General features: G+C 43.4%; 1 protein-coding gene across 1 annotated transcript in view; it reads right to left on the reverse strand.

Moving 5' to 3' along the window:
* Positions 1–10,573: 10,573 nt before the first annotated feature.
* DNER (delta/notch like EGF repeat containing) overlaps positions 10,574–20,242 on the reverse strand; it is a 393,179-nt gene continuing 383,510 nt past the window's right edge. Inside the window, exon 13 of the mRNA XM_070773355.1 lies at positions 10,574–11,598. Within this exon, the coding sequence (XP_070629456.1) occupies positions 11,487–11,598 (112 nt within the window). The 3' untranslated portion in view covers positions 10,574–11,486. The remainder of the gene's footprint in view (positions 11,599–20,242) is intronic.

Consider the following 20,242-nt stretch of genomic DNA (forward strand, 5'->3'; position numbering starts at 1 on the left):
AAACATATATCTCCTCTTTTTTGGATTTCCTTCCCATTTAGGTCACCACAGAGCAATGAGTGGAGTTCTCTGTGCTATAGAGTAGGTTCCCATTCAGTTCAGTTCAGTCACTCAGTCATGACCAACTCCTTGCAACCCCATGGGCTGCAGCATGCCAGGCTTCCCTGTCCATCACCAACCCTTGGAATTTACTCAAATTCATATCCATTGAGTTGGTGATGCCATCCGACCATCTCATCCTCTGTCGTCCCCTTCTCCTCCTGCCTTCTATCTTTTCCAGCATCAGGGTCTTTTCCAATGAGTCAGTTCTTCGCAGCAGGTGACCAAAGTACTGGAGTTTCAGCTTCAACATCAGTCCTACCAATGAACACCCAGGACTGATCTCCTTTAGGATGGACTGGTTGAATCTCCTTGCAGTCCAAGGGACTCTCAAGAGTCTTCTCTAACACCACAGTTCAAAAGCATCAATTCTTCAGCACTCAGTTTTCTTTATACTCCAACTTTCACATCCACATATGACTACTAGAAAAAACATGGCTTTGACTAGATGGACTTTTGTCGGCAAAGTAATGTCTCTGCTTTTTAATATGCTGTCTAGGTTGGTCATAACTTTTCTTCCAAGGAGCAAGTATCTTTTAATTTCATGGCTGCAGTCACCATCTTCAGTGATTTTGGAGCCCAAAAAAATAAAGTCTGTCACTGTTTCCATTGTTTCCCCCTCTATTTGCCATGAAGTGATGGGACCAGATGCCACGATCTTAGTTTTTTGAATGTTGAGCTTTAAGTCAGCCTTTTCACTCTCCTCTTTCACTTTCATCAAGAGGTCTTTAGTTCTTCTTCACTTTCTGCCATAAGGGTATCTGCATCTGCATATCTAAGGTTATTGATATTTCTCCTGGCAATCTTGATTCCAGCTTGTGCTTCCTCCAGCCCAGCATTTCTCATAATGTACTCTGCATATAAGTTAAATAAGCAGGGTGACAATATACAGCCTTGACATACTGTTTTTCCTATTTGGAACCAGTCTGTTGTTCCATGTCCAGTTCTAACTGTTGCTTCCTGCTGCATACAGATTTCTCAAGAGGCAAGTCAGGTGGTCTGGTATTCCCATCTCTTTCAGAATTTTCCACAGTTTATTGTGATCCACACAGTCAAAGGCTTTGGCATAGTCAATAAAGCAGAAATAGATATTTTTCTGGAACACTCTTGCTTTTTCGATGATCCACAGGATGTTGGCAATTTGGTCTCTGGTTCCTCTGCCTTTTCTAAAACCAGCTTGAACATCTGGAAGTTCACGGTTCATGTATTGCTGAAGCTTGGCTTGGAGAATTTTGAGCATCACTTTACTAGAGTGTGAGATGAGTGCAATTGTGTGGCACTTTGAGCATTCTCTGGGATTGCCTTTCTTTGGGACTGGAATGAAACTGACCTTTTCCAGTCCAGTGGCTGCTGCTGAGTTTTCCAAACTTCAAGATTCTTTGGTATCGCCTTTCTTATTAGTTACCTATTTTATACATAGTACCAATAGTGCATATATATCACCCCCAATCTCCCAACTCATCCCCTCTCTCCCTCCCCCCTTGGTGTTCATATGTTTATTTTTTAGGTCTGGGTCTAGTTTTGCTTTGTAAATACTAAGATCATCTACACCAATTTTTTCAGATTTTGGTTTACACACACAGTATAGCACAACCTCGGACTTTCCTGGTGGATCTAATGATAAAGAGTCTGCCTGTAATGCAGGAGACCTGGGTTTGATCCCTGGGTTGGCAAGATCCCCTGGAGAAAGGAATGGTTAACCAATCCAGTATTCTTGCCTGGAGAATTCCATGGACAGAGGAGCCTGGCAGGCTACATACAGTCCATGGGGTCACAAAGAGTTGGACACTACTGAGTGACTAACTCTTTCACTGTCATAGGACAAAGAAAAACACATCTGTGGATCAAATCATACATATGAAAGTCAAGATGTAGCCTCTGAAACTGCTCCAACTGCTCAATATCAAAAATGACAAAGCACCATCCCAGAGAGGTGACATGACTCACCCAGTTCCATCAGCTTGTTACAGCAAGTTAAGAGAAGAATCCAAGCTTGTAAACTCCCAGCCTAATGCTTCCTCAATTTCCCACTCACTCATCACTCCTTTATTTATATGTAGACATAGAGGACATTTCTGGCAGCCTCCTAGTACCATTCTCACCCTTCCTCATTGTAAAGGGACTGTGATTTTGTTTGGGGGCTTCTCCCACCCCACCACTCACTGTATATTCCCTGTGTTCAAAGAGGTGAGGAGCTCTTTTTCCAGTTCTAAGACAATGCCATGCCCTTCAACAGTGATGGGTTCAGAAACTGGGACCTTCACCAATGACTGTATACCACACAGAGTTATTTGGCAGCAAAGAAGCCTGCTGAACATACTTCAGCCCGGTGGTCAAGTTCATGTCAGTGGTGATAAGCCATATTGGTAGTTTACAGACATGACATGATGTGATGACAATGGCACTCTATCTCAGTGGACTTCCTCTCCAGAACCTATAACCCCAGTCTGATCTTGAAAAAACAATCAATAGAAAAATTGCTATAGAGGATCAGTCTATGAAATACTTGGCCAGTACCCTTCAAAACTGTCAAAGTCATCAGAAACAAGGGAAGTCTGAGGAAGTGTCATAGCTAAAAGTTGCCTCAGGAGACATGGTGACCAAATGCAATGCAGAGATCCTGGGACAGAAAAAACACATTAAGTAAAAATATATATATATAAGGAAATTTGAATTAAGTATGGACTTTAATAATGATACATCAACAATGGTTTATGAGTTGTTACAAATGTGTTGTACTAATGTAGGATGTTAATAAAAATGAAAATTATGGTATGTTATGTCTGCATGCTCAGTTGTGTCTGACTCTTTGCAACTCCGTGGACTATAGCCCACCAGGCTCCTCTATCCATGGGATTATCTCGGTCAAGAATACTGGAGCGGGTTGCCATTTCCTCCTCCAGAGGATCTTCCCGACCCAGGGATTGAACCCGTGTCTCCTGAGGCTCCTGCATTGGCTGGTGAATTCTTTACCACTGAGTCACCTGTGTGGTATAAATACAAACCCCTTGTAATACCTTCACAACTTTCCCATAAATCAAAATCTATTCTAAAATAAAAATCTCATTAAAACATACACAGTCACTTTTGGCTGTAGAACAGGCTGTACAAAAACAAGCTTTGGGCATGTTTGGACTGTGGCCCATAGCATACTAACCCCTGCTCTAAATTAGCTACTTTCATTCCTGTTTGGTAGCTGAAGACACTGAGCTGGAAGAGTAATTCAAATCTTATCAGAGGTCACTGAACCCTGTTATGAACAATTTCAAAGTCTGTGCTCTTTCTATCTGCAGCATTATAAGATTCTTCTTTCCCAGCTCAAAGCCATTCATGACTCTTCACGGACTCTAGGAAAATTCTAGACTACATAGGCTGATCATTCAGCCAGGCTGAATGATGTCCACGCCAGGCTCTCACTAGCCCTCTAAGTCCCTCTCCTCTTCCTTCCCACAGCCCCTGACTCAGATCTTTAAAAGAATGACTAGTAAAATAATTCTTGCCCTGTGACTCATTGGGTGATTAACACATATACAGCACAATTTCAAAAGCAGTTTACCTTGCTTTAGACTGCAAAGATTAAGAGTACCCAATTTTAAATGACTTAAAACAATAAACACACTTATCTAGATCAGCACTGTCCACTAGAACTCTCTGTGATGATGGACTTGTTCACGATGGGGCTGGCCTACATGGCAACCACTCAGTACATACAGCTCCTGAGCCCTTGCACTGTGGCTAGTGCAATGGGGAAGCTGAAATTTTTAAATTTTATTTGTGTGCTAAGTCGCTTCAGTCATCTCCAACTCTTTGTGATCCCATGAACTGTAGCCTGCCAGGCTCCTCTGTCCATGTGATTTTCCAGGCAAGAACACTGGAGTGGGGTTCCATGCCCTTCTCCAGGGAATCTTCCCAACCCAGGGATCTAACCCGCATCTCTTACCTTTCCTGCACTGGCAAGCAGGTTCTTACCACTGCTGCTGCTGCTGCTAAGTCGCTTCAGTTGTGTCCGACTCTGTGCGACCCCATAGACGGCAGCCCACCAGGCTCCCCCATCCCTGGGATTCTCCAGGCAAAAACGCTGGAGTGAGTTGCCATTTCCTTCTCCAGTGCATGAAAGGGAAAAGTGAAAGTGAAGTCGCTCAGTTGTGTCCGACTCTTCTCGACCCCATGGACTGCAGCCCACCAGGCTCCTCCATCCATGGGATTTTCCAGGCAAGAGTACTGGAGTGGGGTGCCATTGCCTTCTCCAGTGCATGAAAGGGAAAAGTGAAAGTGAAGTCGCTCAGTTGTGTCCGACTCTTCGCTACCCCATGGACTGCAGCCTACCAGGCTCCTCCATCCAATGGGATTTTCCAGGCAAGAGTACTGGAGTGGGGTGCCATTGCCTTCTCCACTAGCGCTACCCAAAAGTTTAAATGTAGTTAACCATATATGGCTAGTGAAGCTGACAGAGCACCTCAGAACTCTTAGGAGATCTAGTATCAAAAAGACAACAACTGCAAATGCTGGCAAGGAAATTCTTGTCCACTGTTGGTGGGACTGTAAACTGATACAACTACTATAGAAAACAGTATCAAGCTTCCTCAAGAAAATGAAAGTAAAACTATTATATGATCCAGCAATCCCAAAGGAAACAGAGCGACCGAAAGGAAACATAAACCCAAAGGAAACAAAATGGTTATCTTGAAAAGATTATCTGTACTGTCATGTTCATTGCACTGTAACGTAATTCACAACAGCCAAGTTGTGACAACTTGTGTCTATCAATGGATAAATGGATAAAGAAGATGTTTCCTTCCTTAAAAAGGAAGGAAATCCGGTCATTTGCAACAACATGGATGCACCTGGAAGGCATTAACCTAAGTGAAACAAGCCAGACAGAGGAAAACAAATGCCTCATGTCATTTATATGTGTGACTCGAAAAAATTCAAACGCACAGAAAATTGAGTTTTCTAAGGAGGAGCCTGGTAGGCTGCAGACCATGGGGTCGAGAAGAGTCGGACACGACTGAGGGACTTTACTTTCACTTTTCACTTTCATGCATTGGAGAGGGAAATGGCAACCCACTCCAGTGTTCTTGCCTGGAGAATCCCAGGGACAGGGGAGCCTGGTGAGCTGCCGTCTATGGGGTTGCACAGAGTCGGACACGACTGAAGCGACTTAACAACAACAAAGAGAGTAGAAAATTGGTTGCCATGGACTGGGGGAAGTAGGTTGGGAGGTGGAGAGAGATTGGTAAAAGGCTGAACAAAGTTTCGGCCATTAGCTGAATAAGGTCTGAGTATCTAAAGTAAAACATGGTGACTATGGTGGTGGCTCAGACGGTAAAGAATCCGCCTGCAATGCAGGAGACTCAGATTTGATCCCTGAGTCGGGAAGATCCTCTAAAGAAGGAAATGGCTCCCCACTTTAGTATTCATGCCTGGAGAATCCTCATGGACAGAGGAGCCTGGTGGACTACAGTCCATGAGGTCGCAAAGAGTAGGACATGAATGAGCAACTAACACTTTCATTTTCACTTCACATGGTTGATAACACCACACTGTAAAATTGAAATTTGCGAAAAGTAGGATTTAAACGTTCTCTCTCTCTCACTCACACACACACACACACACACACACACACACACACACAAGATACAGATATGTTAACTAACTCTATGGGGGAAATCCTTTCACAATGTATAGGTATATCAGATCATCATGCTGTACATGAAATATCTTGCAATTGTATTTGTCAATTACACTTCAATAAAGCTCAGAAAAAATAAAGCCCTATTTTAAACCCTCCCCAAAGCTCCATTTCATCACTAAGCACCAGCTCTCTCCTTTATCTTCTGCCATCCTCAGAATTGCACAGCATCCTCTCATGGATGAGAGGAGTTTGCAGTCCTTACAAGCCTTTGGTCTTGACAGAAAAGCACCCAAAAGCAGGAAGTAATGGGCAGCAAGAAGTCTGTGCTCCATCTTATCTCTCTTATCAGGGAGGAAATTCATTTTAGGGAGTCCAGTGAGATTTCCTCGAAGGTCCCAGCCACCAACACTGAGCCACACATTCACCCTAAAAGCAAAGGCAACTGGGGTAGTGCATTCCTGGCATCTCCACCCCACGGCGGATTGAAAGAGGAATAGAGAAATGGCAGCTGTGGAGGCATCAACAGGGTCTCCGAGGGTTGTTGTCAGTGGTTCCTTACAATTTTATAGTTACTTCATGCACATCTTAATGACCATAAAGGAGGCTGAGAACCAAAGAATTGAAGCTTTTGAATTGTGGCGCTGCAGAAAACTCTTGAGAGCTCCTTGGACTGCAAGGAGATCAAACCGGTCAATCCTAAAGGAAATCACATTAGAAGGACTGATACTAAAGCTGAAGATCCAATACTTTGGCCACTCATAGCCGACTCATTGGAAAAGACCCTGATGCTGGGAGAGATTGAGGGCAGGAGGAGAAGGGGATGACAGAGGACAAGATGGTTGGATGGCATCACTGCCTCAATGGACATGAGTTTGAGCAGATTCCAGGAGATAGTGAAGGACAGGGAAGCCTGGCATGCTGAAGTCCGTGGGTTCACAAAGAATCAGATACAATTTAGCAACTGAACAACAACAAATGTACATCTTTCTTACGGCTTTTCTGTTTCCCCCAAGAAGTAACCTGTAAAATCCTTTAACTGTAAAACTATGCCTTAAACTTATTTAAACCTGAAAAGGTTTTCAAGTGTTGTTTTACACTCCACCTACAACATTGTTTAGAAATAAAATCAATTCAGGCTCCTAGCCATCCTTCAGTTCCTGGAGACAACCACAGTGTTCAAATAATTATAGTCCCATGAAATGAAGAAGCAGAAGCCATTAGAGTAGGGGTTGGTGATCCAAGGCCAGCTGGACAGTACCAAGTAGAGACCTTGGTACAAGTGTCAAAGAAATCAGCTTTCGGAAATTAAATTTAAACTGCTTGTAAATGATTTATCTGTGTATGCCATGCCCTTGCAATTCTGGAAAAAAACACTAAATGATCTGGAGATAGAGCTGGATCATTTATAGGCGGTGATGCTCTGCTGTGCTCAGTTTTGTCCGACCCTTTGTGACCCCATGTGGCCCATCAAGCTCGTCTGCCCATGGGATTTTCCAAGCAAGAATACTGGAGGGGGTTGCCATTTCCTTCTCCAGGGGATCCTCCCAACCCAGGGATCAAACCCATGTCTCTTGCGTCTCCTGTACTGGCAGGCAGATTCTGTACCACTGAGCCATCTGGGAATCCCTAGTGGGTGAGGATCCCTGTTCTTAGAAACAGTTACCCTGTCTTGTGAGAATCCACACGTGAGAACAGGGCTAATTTCAGCTCCTCTACATTGTGAGACTATCACCAGTTCAACAAGTCCTGGGCAGCAGTTTACTCTTGCTTACTAAATGCTTCTTTCTTCACAAATACAGAAAATAAAAAGTTAAACAAGATGGCAGAGTGTTTGATGCACTGAGAAGAAGGGCACCTATCTTTCTCATAACTCCTCCACCATCCACAATTCACGAGCTGCAGATCACAGACATTAACCTTATTAACCTCCTTTGCGATAAGATCTGCGTCTAAAATAAGAACAAAAGCGGCAACAGTAATTGTTCAAGTGCTAAATGCTTAATGTGTACTGGAAGTGGGCTAAGTGATTTACATATATTCTGGTGTTTAATCCTCACAGTGACCCTCACTGCCCTGAGAAGGATATGGCAATCCACTCCAGTATTCTTGCCTAGCAAATCCCTTAGACAGAAGCATCTGGCAGGCTACAGTCTATGGGATTGGAAAGAGCTGGATACGACTTAGCAACTAAACGACAATGACAAATACTCCAATAAAGAAAGAAATTGCTTCATCACTAACTCACCATTAATAAAATACAAAGTTTTCGAAAAAACAAAAGAGTTCATCTTCCCCCAACTGCAAAAACAAAACAAAACAAAACAAACCAGGATAGGCTCAGAGTCATGCGTTCAAAGTTGTTAGTAAGGAAATAGGTGAAGCACGATTCCAATCCACTCTGCTACAAATAAACTGCCAAATAGCCGTGTTTACCTTTCCTTCACCAGGCCCTGCTAAGTGTGATTCTGTGCTTGCTTATTAGATGAAGGTATGATTCAAAACAAGCTGTGATCTCAGGAGCCAGAATCCTTCTGGGAAGCCCTTGTTCCTTACCATCTGCCTGACACAGAACAAGTGCCCAGTGAGAGGTATTGAGTCTGCAAATGAATAAGCGCAGGTCTTTAAATGGGTTTGGGGTTGGCCACAGACCCTCAGGCAGTCATGTCAGCTTACAACCTGAACAAATGGCTGTTAAATTGCTTTAAAAAGAAAAATGATCACTTATAAAAGACCATTTAGTTTCCAAACAAGTCCTTGAAGGGTATCATACCTAATGAATTTGGTATCATATATTAACAACATATGGAACTTCCCTGGTGGCTCAGATGGTAAAGAATCTGCCTGCAATGCTGGAGACCCAGCTTCGATCCCTGGGTCAGGAAGAGCCCCTGGAAAAAGGATTGGCTACTCACGCCAATATCTTGCCTGGAGAATTCCATGGACAGAGGAGCCTAGCAGGCTACAGTTGACAGGGTCAGAAAGAATCAGACACAACTGAATGACTAATACACTATATATGGAATCTAGAAAAATGGTACAGATGATCTTATTTGCAGGGCAGATGTAGAGAACGAACGTATGGACACAGTGGGGGAAAGGGAGGTGGGATGAACTGGCAGAGTAGCATCGACATACATGCACTGCTATATGTGAAACAGGGAGCTAATGGGAAGCTTCTGTACAGCACAGGAAGCTCCGCTTGGTGCCCTCTGATGACATAAAGGGGTGGAATGGGGGGAGGGTGGTGAGAGAGAGGTCCGAGAGGAAGGGGATATTTGTATACTTATAGCTGATTCACTGGAGAAGGCAATGTCACCCCACCCCAGTACTCTTGCCTGGAAAATCCTATGGACAGAGGAGCCTGGTAGGCTGCAGTCCATGGGGTCACTAGGAGTTGGACACGACTGAGTGACTTCACTTTCTCTTTTCACTTTCATGCATTGGAGAAGGAAATGGCAACCCACACCAGCGTTCTTGCCTGGAGAATCCCAGGGACGGGGGAGCCTGGTGGGCTGCCATCTATGGGGTCACATAGAGTCTGACATGACTGAAGAGACTTAGCAGTAGCAGCAGCAGCTGATTCACCTTGTTGTACAGCAGAAACCAACATGATATAGTAAAGCAATCATCCTCCAAATAAAAAATAAATTTTCAAAAAAGTAAAAAAAATAGAATTTGGAAGATTAAAAATTATTTGAGAGACTGTGAGGGAAGCAGCTTCAGATGAAGGTCACGGCAGCACTTGACCATTCCCTTGGGAGACCACAGGAGATTGGTGGTTTCCAGGCCGTCTCCTGGGGATGGAGGTGTCTGCGCCCTGCGCAACCGAGTCTTCTCCGAGAAGACGGAAGTAAAACGCCTGCCTGTGTTCCATGGATGCTAATCAGCCCTGCTCAGATTTTGTTCTTACTTCACTTCCAAACACTCAAACTAAAAATATTACCCTATTGCACTGTATCATTTAATAATCAGAGTGTGAGTGTATCGCTATATCACTTGTAGGATTAGGGACAGATGTTCTAAGAGAAGAGAAAGAAGGAAAAGCATCGTAAATGCTTCTTTTTGCCTAAAGCCTTCCCTTGCACCTAATTTCAGGGCTTCTCTTGGTCTCACCAAATGTTCCCATGTGAAGATGAAGCAGTTTTTTGTTTTTTTTTTTAAAGCCCGTGGGACTTCAGTGCCACATTTAGATGCAAAATGGAATTGAACACAGGGTGACTGTAAGCTGCCTTCCAGCTTTAAGGACCCAGGTGCTGCTTGCTGATTTCATTTGACACCCCCAGGAGAGCAGCCTTTGTAAGATGTTTCTTAAAGCTGTAGGTTCTCTGCACATCACGTCCAGAAGCGTTTCTGGATTTCAATGTACCTCAGTAGTCATACATGCTACATTTCACGGACAAATTCTGATGCAAGAGTTACAATGAGAATTTTTGTTATTTTTTTCACCTTATAAGACAGTAGGGATGGTTCACGGACAATTAGGAGGTCAGAAGGGCTTCTGGAAGGAACAGGGAATGACTCCAGCAGCCACAAAAATGTACTCCTTGGACTATTTAAAATGTAAAAAAAAAAAATTTAAGTAAGATTTTTTTGTTTGATGTGTGTGTATCAGTTGCTCAGTCATATCCGACTCTGCGACGCTGTGAACTGTAGCCAGCCAGGCTCCTCTGTCCCTGGAGTTCTCCAGGCAAGAATACTGGAGTGGGTTGCCATTCCCTTCTCCAGGGGATCTTCCCAACCCAGGGACTGAACCCGGGGCTTCCTGTATTGCAGGTGGATTCTTTACCATATGAAAACCAAATGTTTTCTATAATTTAAAAAAAGAGAGAGACAAGTGCGTCCTTGACTTGGTAACATTTATTCAATATTTTTTTGAAATTAGCAAGAATCAGAAGAAGCACATATCAATCAAATACAGCCACAAAAATGTCCTGGATATAAATAAAGATGCACTATGAGATATACTCACTACTGAAGGAATCGGTACGCTCTTACAGTTACTACCTCTTAGCAAGGAACAACTCCAACATAAATTTAATTTACTCACAATACAAAAACCTTGACTTGTAGAGGAAAATACAGATTCAATTCGATCACAATTTGCCTCACTAGACCCTGTCATCATGTATGTTTTCAAGGCCTAGCTTGATGACTGTTACGAAAACGACAGGAAAACAAACAAACTCAAGAGAATGTTTCCGGTTTCCGTAAGATTCAACAAAACAGTGCAGAAATAAGTTACTTACCCATGCACAGAATAAGGCAAAGGCTAATTTCATTCAGGTTAGGAATAGTACATTTAACTAGTTTTTCACAGAACAAACATTTCAGACTTCTTTTTAAGTTAATGGGTATACTGCATTATAGTTCATACTACATGTGTTTCCTAACTCTACTCAAAAAGTCAGCACTCACACGTCAAATACAAACTTGACCTTGATTAGACTTACTCTGTAACCACTGCTGAAGTCAATCTGGTTCATGAGAATATCTACTGTGGAAGGTACGCACACGAGTCGAAGCCTACCGTTTAGAGAGCAGAAAGTACATGAAAACGTAGTCTACGGATTTCACAAATTCCGTTTTTAAAATATTTTTTTCAAACTAAAAGCTGCAGAAAATTAGTTCTTAAATAGTCTACTGAAAACTTTTGAGCAGCTAACATCTTAAATTTCTTAAGCTTTTCCTTTTCTTAAAAATATTTAAACGAATGTAGTAGCCCATCTTTTGGAAAAATAATCCCCCAAAAAGATTACAAATCTTTTGTTTTAATCAGTGTGACCAAGGGCTTATCATCAGGGCTGTAATCCTCATAGGCGATGGGGGTCACGTCATACATCGCAGGCCGGGATTTCTTTCCAAACCTGAAATTGCACAGAGAGAGGACTCTGGTTAGAGAAATAGTGGCTTCTCAAGTCCTATTAAAGGTAAACGGTGACAATAACTTACATTCAAGAATCAAACGGAACTATAAAATACTCTAAGATATCCTCTCTAGCAAGTAGACATTTAAGTCTTCCTGATCTATGGTTTTTCCAGTGGTCATGTACGGATGTGAGAGGTGGACTGTGAAGAAAGCTGAGCACTGAAGAATTGATGCTTTTGAACTGTGGTATTGGAGAAGACTCCTGAGAGTCCCTTTGACTGCAAGGAGATCCAACCAGTCCATTCTAAAGGAGATCAGCCCTGGGTGTTCCTTGGAAGGAATGATGCTAAAGCTGAAACTCCAATACTTTGGCCACCTCATGCAAAGAGTTGACTCATTGGAAAAGCCTCTGATGCTGGGAGGGATTGGGGGCAGGAAGAAAAGGGGACGACAGAGGATGAGATGGCTGGATGGCATCACCGACTCGATGGACGTGAGTTTGAGTGAACTCCAGGAGTTGATGATGGACAGGGAGGCCTGACGTGCTGCGATTCATGGGGTCACAAAGAGTCAGACACGGCTGAGCGACTGAACTGAACTGAACTGATCTTAATATTGAGTGAGTATAAACATTAGCTTTCGCCATGGGAGGCAAAAAATGGATTTCACACAAGGTACAGTCCAAATTAATATTGAAGCTTGTAGGTTAAATCTTAGGAAAACAGTCAGGCGTGAGGGCTCTTCAATAGGTTTTGAGAAAACGTGTATCGATTGTTTTTTTTTTTTTTTTTTCTCAGACCCAGAGCGGTTTGGAGAGGTGAGTTTATTTTATATCCACTCTGATGCCTGGAATGTGGAATGGCTGGGTGGGCTTCCCTGATGGTATAGACTAACCCCTGGGACTTGCAGGAGGGCTGGTGAGGGCTCAGAGGCAACCTGAGGTCCCAAGACCAGGAGAAAGGGAGAGGGAGGAAATGATTTCCAATAATGAGGTGTTGGTCCAGGATCTGTGTGGGCCCCCCATCCCATCCCACCCACCTATCACTCCCCAATCCCCAAGGACACACAGGCCATTGTTTCTTTGAGCACAAAACCTCTGTCCCAACAGATTTGTGTGTATCAAACACCCCTTGACAGCAGGCCTGATGCGCAGAAGCCCAAGAGTGTCAAAATCCAATTTCAGGACCTCCCGCTAAGCTAGTGTTGAAATGGCGATTATTAAAACAAAGTCAATTCAACTTCTGGGTGGTCTCTTCCCATTCAGGACTTCACCTTCCATAAAGGTCCCTGGAGTGCAATGGGATTTAAACAATCTTCCCCACTAGCCCACCAACTCTCCTCTTTTTTATAAACAAACATTTTTTTAACCATTTCAAGTCCAGTGAAGTCTATTAAAAAAGAAATTTTAAAGGAATCTCAAATTTTAAGAGGATTGCCAGGATGGGCCCTCAAGGATTTCTTGGGACTTGTTTACCGTGGCTTTAAACCCATCTCTCCACCTTTCCTGTCTCTTCTTTTTATATCTTGGAAAGTCTGTCTTCTCACATACTGAGATGAGAAGTAGAATCCAGTGGGAAGTGAGAAAACGTTACATTCTTCATATGATCATTTATTTTTAAACATTCATCCATCTTGTAATTCCAATTCACTCAAGACTTACTGACCTTCAGGAGAGCAAAGGCACAAACATGCTAGATGGGCACCAGGCAAAGCACAAAGACAGAGAAATGGGGACTTCCTTGGTGGTCCAGTGGCTAAGATTCCTTGCTCCCAGTGTGGGTTCAATCCCTGGTGGGGGAACTAGATCCCACACGTTGCCTCTAAGAGTGTCCATGCCACAGTGAAGATCCCGTGTGCCACAACGAAGACACAACACAGCCAAATAAATAAATAAATAATAAATATTTTTTAAAAAAGAGTTATAGCATTTTGCCACTAAGAAACCACAGCTCTTGGAGGCAATATTAAAAAGACTTCAAGAATCTCATGCCTAAAAGGTTAGCCTCACTGAAAGTCCAGAGTTGTGTGGGCATAAGTGTGGGTTGGATTCCAGCCTGAGATGTATTTATCTAAATTGACTGAGGTCTGCACAATCTGAGAACAAGAAAGAAGCAACAATGTCAAAGCCAATCGGCTCTTAACACTTTCTCTCAAGTCTGAACATTTCAGAAGCTACTTTATGGAGCAAGCATTTTGACAAGATATTTCTCATAAAATACCTCAATACATCAGTAACAATATACCACTAATGATATTAATCTGATTAATTTTGAAAATCAGGAAATCCCAGTGTAAAGCTCTCTGTATTCAAACATGGCAGCCATGGGATGGTTTCCCGCCAGAACTCCAAGAGGGTCAGTGAATTATACGTTGCCTATGTCTACAATGCGGGAGACCCGGGTTCGATCCCTGGGTCAGGAAGATCCCCTGGAGAAGGAAATGGTAATCTACTCCAGTACTATTGCCTGGAAAATCCCATGGACAGAGGAGCCTGGTAGGCGACAGTCCTATCAGGGTCGCAAAGAGTCGGACACGACTGAGCGACTTCACTTTCACTTTCATGAATCAACTGACTGGCCAAGAGGAAACATCCGAGCAACTTAATAGGTTGAATATAGGTTTACAATATCCATTTTTGTTTTATATGTGATTCCAGTTTGAAGAATAATCTGTTTCCTCCAAATCTAGAAAATTCAATGTCTCCATGTTAGGCAATCCATCCACAAGCTATAGTTTAAAGGGCTGTGACCTTAAATTATTGTCATGGAGCTGGATACTGACAAGACAGGTTTGAGGTTGAGTGTTCCAGACCCACTGAGCATGAAGGCAGTTAAGAGCTGCCATGAATCCACTGTACACATGCAAAGTCAACTGAAGGACAAGGAGGCACTGCTTTGTGTCTGCATGGGAAGCTCAGCTGTGTGCATCAGTGCTAATGGGGTCACCAAGTATAATGCTGGTAACGAGGGTAATCTGGTTAAAGTACAACTAACGCTGCAGCAGGAGCAGCAACACCCCAGCACCACTGGAACTGGATTCCTTGCACTATGACCTAATTAGCTGCTGAGAAGCCTCCTAATTCCTTAGGTGAGACATTCAGGTCTCCACCCAAAGCACAGTGTCTACCATATGGGGGCTAAGATGGTTTATAAAACACAGTAAAGAGAAATAGGACTCTCCTTCAGTCTCCCACACCTATCACAGTGGTGAGTACCAAACAAATGTGCATTCTTACTTAAATTTCCCATGCTAACAGCTCTGCATATTTCCTTTGTGTCTCAGAACTGGGTGGATGCTAAGGAATCAGCCAACACCTATAGAATTCCATTTTAAACTGTCAGGCATTAAACCAATGTCAGAGCTTGCCTATGTTATGGCAGGAGTTTTCATGCAACTGTTCTTTTTAAGAACAATGCATTGTTTTTCCTTATCCTAAAGAGACATATTAATTATTAAAACAATTTTCAAAAGGTGGAAGCCAAAGAAAATTACAATGTAGGCCTAGGATTAGCAAACTACAGTCTGCAAGCCAGTAATAGCCTGCTGCCTGTTTTTTAAAATAAAGTTTTATTGGAACACAGTTGTGCCCATTAATAATGCCTCTGGTGCTTTTACAGGACAAAGGCAGAGTTGGTCACAGAGCTGGGCCATCTGTGAATGGCCCACAGATTCTAAGATGTTTTACAGGCCATTGATAAAGACTATAAGAATCACCCTATTAGGGCTCAATAAAGGACAGAAATGGTATGGACCTAACAGAAGCAGAAGATATTAAGAAGAGGTGGCAGGAATACACAGAAGAACTGTACAAAAAAGATCTTCACGAACAAGATAATCACGATGGTGTGATCACTCACCTAGAGCCAGACATCCTAGAATGTGAAGTCAAGTGGGCCTTAGAAAGCATCACTATGAACAAAGCTAGTGGAGGTGATGGAACTCCAGTTGAGCTATTTCAAATCCTGGAAGATGATGCTGTGAAAGTGCTGCACTCAATATGCCAGCAAATTTGGAAAACTCAGCAGCAGCCACAGGACTGGAAAAGGTCAGTTTTCATTCCAATCCCAAAGAAAGGCAATGCCAAAGAATGCTCAAACTACTGCACAATTGTGCTCATCTCACACACTAGTAAAGTGATGCTCAAAACTCTCCAAGCCAGGCTTCAGCAATACGTGAACCATGAACTTCCAGATGTTCAAGCTGGTTTTAGAAAAGGCAGAGGAACCAGAGATCAAATTGCCAACACCCGCTGGATCATCAAAAAAGCAAGAGAGTTCCAGAAAAACATCTATTTCTGCTTTATTGACTATGCCAAAGCCTTTGACTGTGTGGATCACAATAAACTGTGGAAAATTCTGAAAGAGATGGGAATACCAGACCATCTGACCTGCCTCTTGAGAAACCTGTATGCAGGTCAGGAAGCAACAGTTAGAACTGGACATGGAACAACAGACTGGTTCCAAATAGGAAAAGGAGTACGTCAAGGCTATATATTGTCACCCTGCTTATTTAACTTCTATGCAGAGTACATCATGAGAAATGCTGGGCTGAAAGAAGCACAAGCTGGAATCAAGATTGCTGGGAGAAATATCAATAACCTCAGATATGCAGATGACACCACCCCTATGGCAGAAAGTGAAGAGGAACTCAAAAGCCTCTTGATGAAAGTGAAAGAGGAGAGTGAAAAGGCTGATTTAAAGCTCAACATTCAGAAAACTAAGATCATGGCATCTGGTCCCATCACTTCATGGGAAATAGATGGGGAAAGAGTGGAAACAGTGTCAGACTTTATCTTTTTGGGCTCCAAATCACTGCAGATGGTGACTGCAGCCATGAAATTAAAAGACGCTTACCCCTTGGAAGGAAAATTATGACCAACCTAGATAGCATATTGAAAAGCAGAGACATTACTTTGCCAACAAAGGTCCATCTAGTCAAGGCTATGGTTTTTCCAGTGGTCATGTATGGATATGAGAGTTGGACTGAAGAAGGCTGAGCACCAGAGAATTGATGCTTTTGAACTGTGGGGTTGGAGAAGACTCTTGAAAGTCCCTTGGAATGCAAGGAGAGCCAACCAGTCCATTCTGAAGGAGGTCAGCCCTGGGATTTCTTTGGAAGGAATGATGCTAAAGCTGAAACTCCAGTACTTTGGCCACGTCATGTGAAGAGTTGACTCATTGGAAAAGACTCTGATGTTGGAAGGGATTAGGGGCAGGAGGAGAAGGGGATGACAGAGGATGAGATGGCTGGATGGTATCACTGACTCGACAGACATGAGTTTGGGTGAACTCCGGGAGTTGGTGATGGACAGGGAGGCCTGGCGTGCTGCGATTCATGGGGTCGAAAAGAGTCAGACACGACTGAGCTGAACTGAACTGAACTGATAAGCATCACCCACGGTTCTGTCTCCAAAGGACTCAGCACTGTGTCTGGCCATGTTACCACTGTAGAAGCACTAACAGCAGCTGTGCAGAGTGGTATAAAAGTAACTGACACTCAAACATTACAACTGGTGACCAGTCCTGTGTTTACTAAAGAAACAAAATACACCAAAACTAGTGTCGAAGGAGTCAAAGTATATACATTCTTCTAGTTCATATTCTCCTGGAAATAGATAGCTAGTCAACACCTTGGAGAAGAGCAGGTGGATGTAAGCTTTAAAAAGGCCACATCAAGGGACTTCTCTGGCCATCCAGTGGCTAAGCCTCTGAGCTCCCAATGCAGGGGGCACAGGTTCGATCCCTGGTTAGGGAACTAGATCCTTTGTGTCCCAACTAAAGATGTCACATGTCACAATTAAGATCCAGTGCAGCCAAATGGGGCTTCCCAGGTGGTGCTAGTGGTAAAGAACCTGCTTGCCAGTGCAGGAGATGTAAGAGATGCCAGTTTGATCCCTGGATTGGGAAGATCCCCTGAATGAGGGCATGGAAACCCACCCCAGTATTCTTGTCTGCAGAATCACATGGACAGAGGAGCCTGGTGCACTACAGTTCAAAGGGTCGCAATGAGTCAGACATGACTGAAGTGACCTAGCATGCATGCAGCCAAATATATATTTTTCTTTTTTAAAGGCCCACATTGGGAGATGCTCTTTGAGAAAGAGTGACTTTGTCCTTTCCCAGCTCTCTGCTTTGTTTCCCATAATCGGTGGTCAGCCTCCGAGTGTGACCTCAGATACAGACCTTGGAGAGTCATGACTTCCCTCCTGCCAGTCGGTTACAAAGTCTTTGCAGCCTGAGCATAAGCAAAACAGCTGAGAAGCAGATGAGTCTTAGGGTAAGGCAGAGTAGAGGGGCACTGCTTCTCAGCCCATCATCAGCACCAACAGACTGACTGCTGAGGTCAGAATCACCAGACGCTTCCTGGGGAAAAGGGGAACACCACCAATGACCCAGACAGTGTTCGTCCTGCGCAGCTGCTGAGCCTCACTCATTCTGAGCCAACGTCACCTCCAGCATAGTAGCAGGGAGAACGCCATGAAATAGACACGTTAGCCATAGGCTGTTGCTCAAAACTAGGAAGTGCGGAATATCAAAAGGACTCTGTTTTTGTCAGTGCCTTTCCAGGGTTTCCAGGAAAAGGGAGCAAAAGGGCCAACCTGCCAGAGACCCAGGTAGAGCCTCTGGATAACCAGGCTGTGGAAACTCCTGGTCATAGCTAAATAAATGTTTAGACGGGAATGTTCTCAGATATATGTGGGAAGGCACTGTAATGTCAAAGATTTTATCTGCAGTCACTGGTGCATCCAGGAGTTTGTTGGTTAGGAATTCTGCAGTAAATATTTTTGATAAAAATCAGTATCAAATAAGAACCAGGTTTGTAAATGCTTTCAAGTTTCTCCTTTCCTTCCAAGGGTATTCAGTTAAATATCTTCCCAGTGGGCTGTACAAGCAGGAAGCCCAGAAGAATCTATCTTAACTTATTCCAGGGCTGAGACAGAACACTCTTCCTCTTGGATGCAAAAGGACCTTAGCCAGAGATTCCTTTCAGTGGAGGGGTGGGGAGGGAATCTGATTTCCTTGGGTCTCCCAATACATCCCCATATAGAACCATGGATTTTGTTCTTTCCGGGTGAACTAAGCCCTTCTGGGAAGAATTCTGAGTCACAAAAGATTTTGCCTAGTCTCTACTTTTAGGGCTTCCCAGATGGTAAAGAATACCCCTGCCGGTGAGAAGACACAAGAGATGTGTGTTCAATCCCCGGGTCAGGAGGATCCCCTGGAGATGAAATGGCTATCCACTCCAGTATTCTTGCCTGGAAAATTCCAAGGACAGAGGAGCCTGGCAGACTACAGTCCATGGGGCCACAAAGAGTTGGATAAGACTGAGCGACTGAGCACAGCAACCATAGCCTATTCTTTTTACATTTTCACTGCTCATACAATAATTTCGAGATACTCCAAGTACTCCTGCAAGCTGGTACAACTGACTACGCTGGTGGCCTGTGATGAATCTATTTCTCAGGCAGATCAAGACATCCTGTGCCAACCCCTCACCGAGAATCATCCATTCATTTCAGACCTTACATTTTAGTGAGGTCTACCACGTGCCAGGACCCACTGGACATACAGTAATAAATCCCACTGCCCTTTGTGCAAGAGGAAAGATTAACTAAACTAGAAGAGATCTGCAGGGATTCATTTCAGGGTTTCCCAGAAGCTGTGTTGCTGAGTAGATTCTAAAATGAGGTCCGTGACAAAGGCTGATGTGTGGAGCCTGATGTGGAAGAGGGTTGAATCCTCCTTTCTCTCTCAAAGTTACAGAAATGGGGATAGTGCTGCTCCTACAAAGAAGTTGCCTTTGGCTTTGGGACAGATGCCCTAAGTCCCCCAACTTCTCTCTTTCCCTGGAACCCAGGTTCTGGTTTTTATTTCCACTGGACTCATCCTAAAAGATGTGAGCCCTGGGTTTGGAGGTTTCCTTTTGAAGAAGGCTAACTTTCTGACTCCGGGAGTTGGTGATGGACAGAGAGGCCTGGAGTGCTGCAGTCCACGGGGTCGCAAAGAATTGGACACAACTGAGCAACTGAACTGCACTGAACTGAAACTTCTGACCTTCTGAACTTCTATTGCATTCAGACAGAATTTGGATCTGCTTGTTCCTCGAACAATATCGGTCACAACATCCCAACAAAGATTATACAGGTAATAGTTCCCTGGAGGTCCAATCTTAAGACACCGAGCTCAGCCCTCTTTTTGCTATAGCACATTGACTTTCTGAATCAGGTGCTTTAGATTGTTCTACCAGTTAAAGGAAAAGATGGTGTTTTAACATTCAGTATCACTATCATTTTGATAGTAAATATTCCTGACCAAAATCAACAAAATTAGATGATTTTTTTCACATGCTGTAATACATTGGAGAAGTAAATACAGCATTATCTGTTTATACAATCCTTTACTATCTATAATTTGATTGTCATAACTCTTTAAGGAGGTAGTTCTCCCTTCCTACAGTTGAAGGAACTGTATTTGTGGAAGGTTGAATCATCTACCTAAACTATAATCAGGTAATGGAGCAGTTGGACTTAATGTCAGATGTCTGACAGCCTGACTCAGGCTATTTCTATACCACACTAACTCCTGTCTCTCCAGGAATCTTTCCCCCAGACACTATTTTATACAATAAGAACTCTAACAGAA

This window comes from Bos indicus, chromosome 2 (assembly GCF_029378745.1).
Source record: "Bos indicus isolate NIAB-ARS_2022 breed Sahiwal x Tharparkar chromosome 2, NIAB-ARS_B.indTharparkar_mat_pri_1.0, whole genome shotgun sequence".
In the NCBI taxonomy this organism is placed as follows: Eukaryota; Metazoa; Chordata; class Mammalia; order Artiodactyla; family Bovidae; genus Bos; species Bos indicus.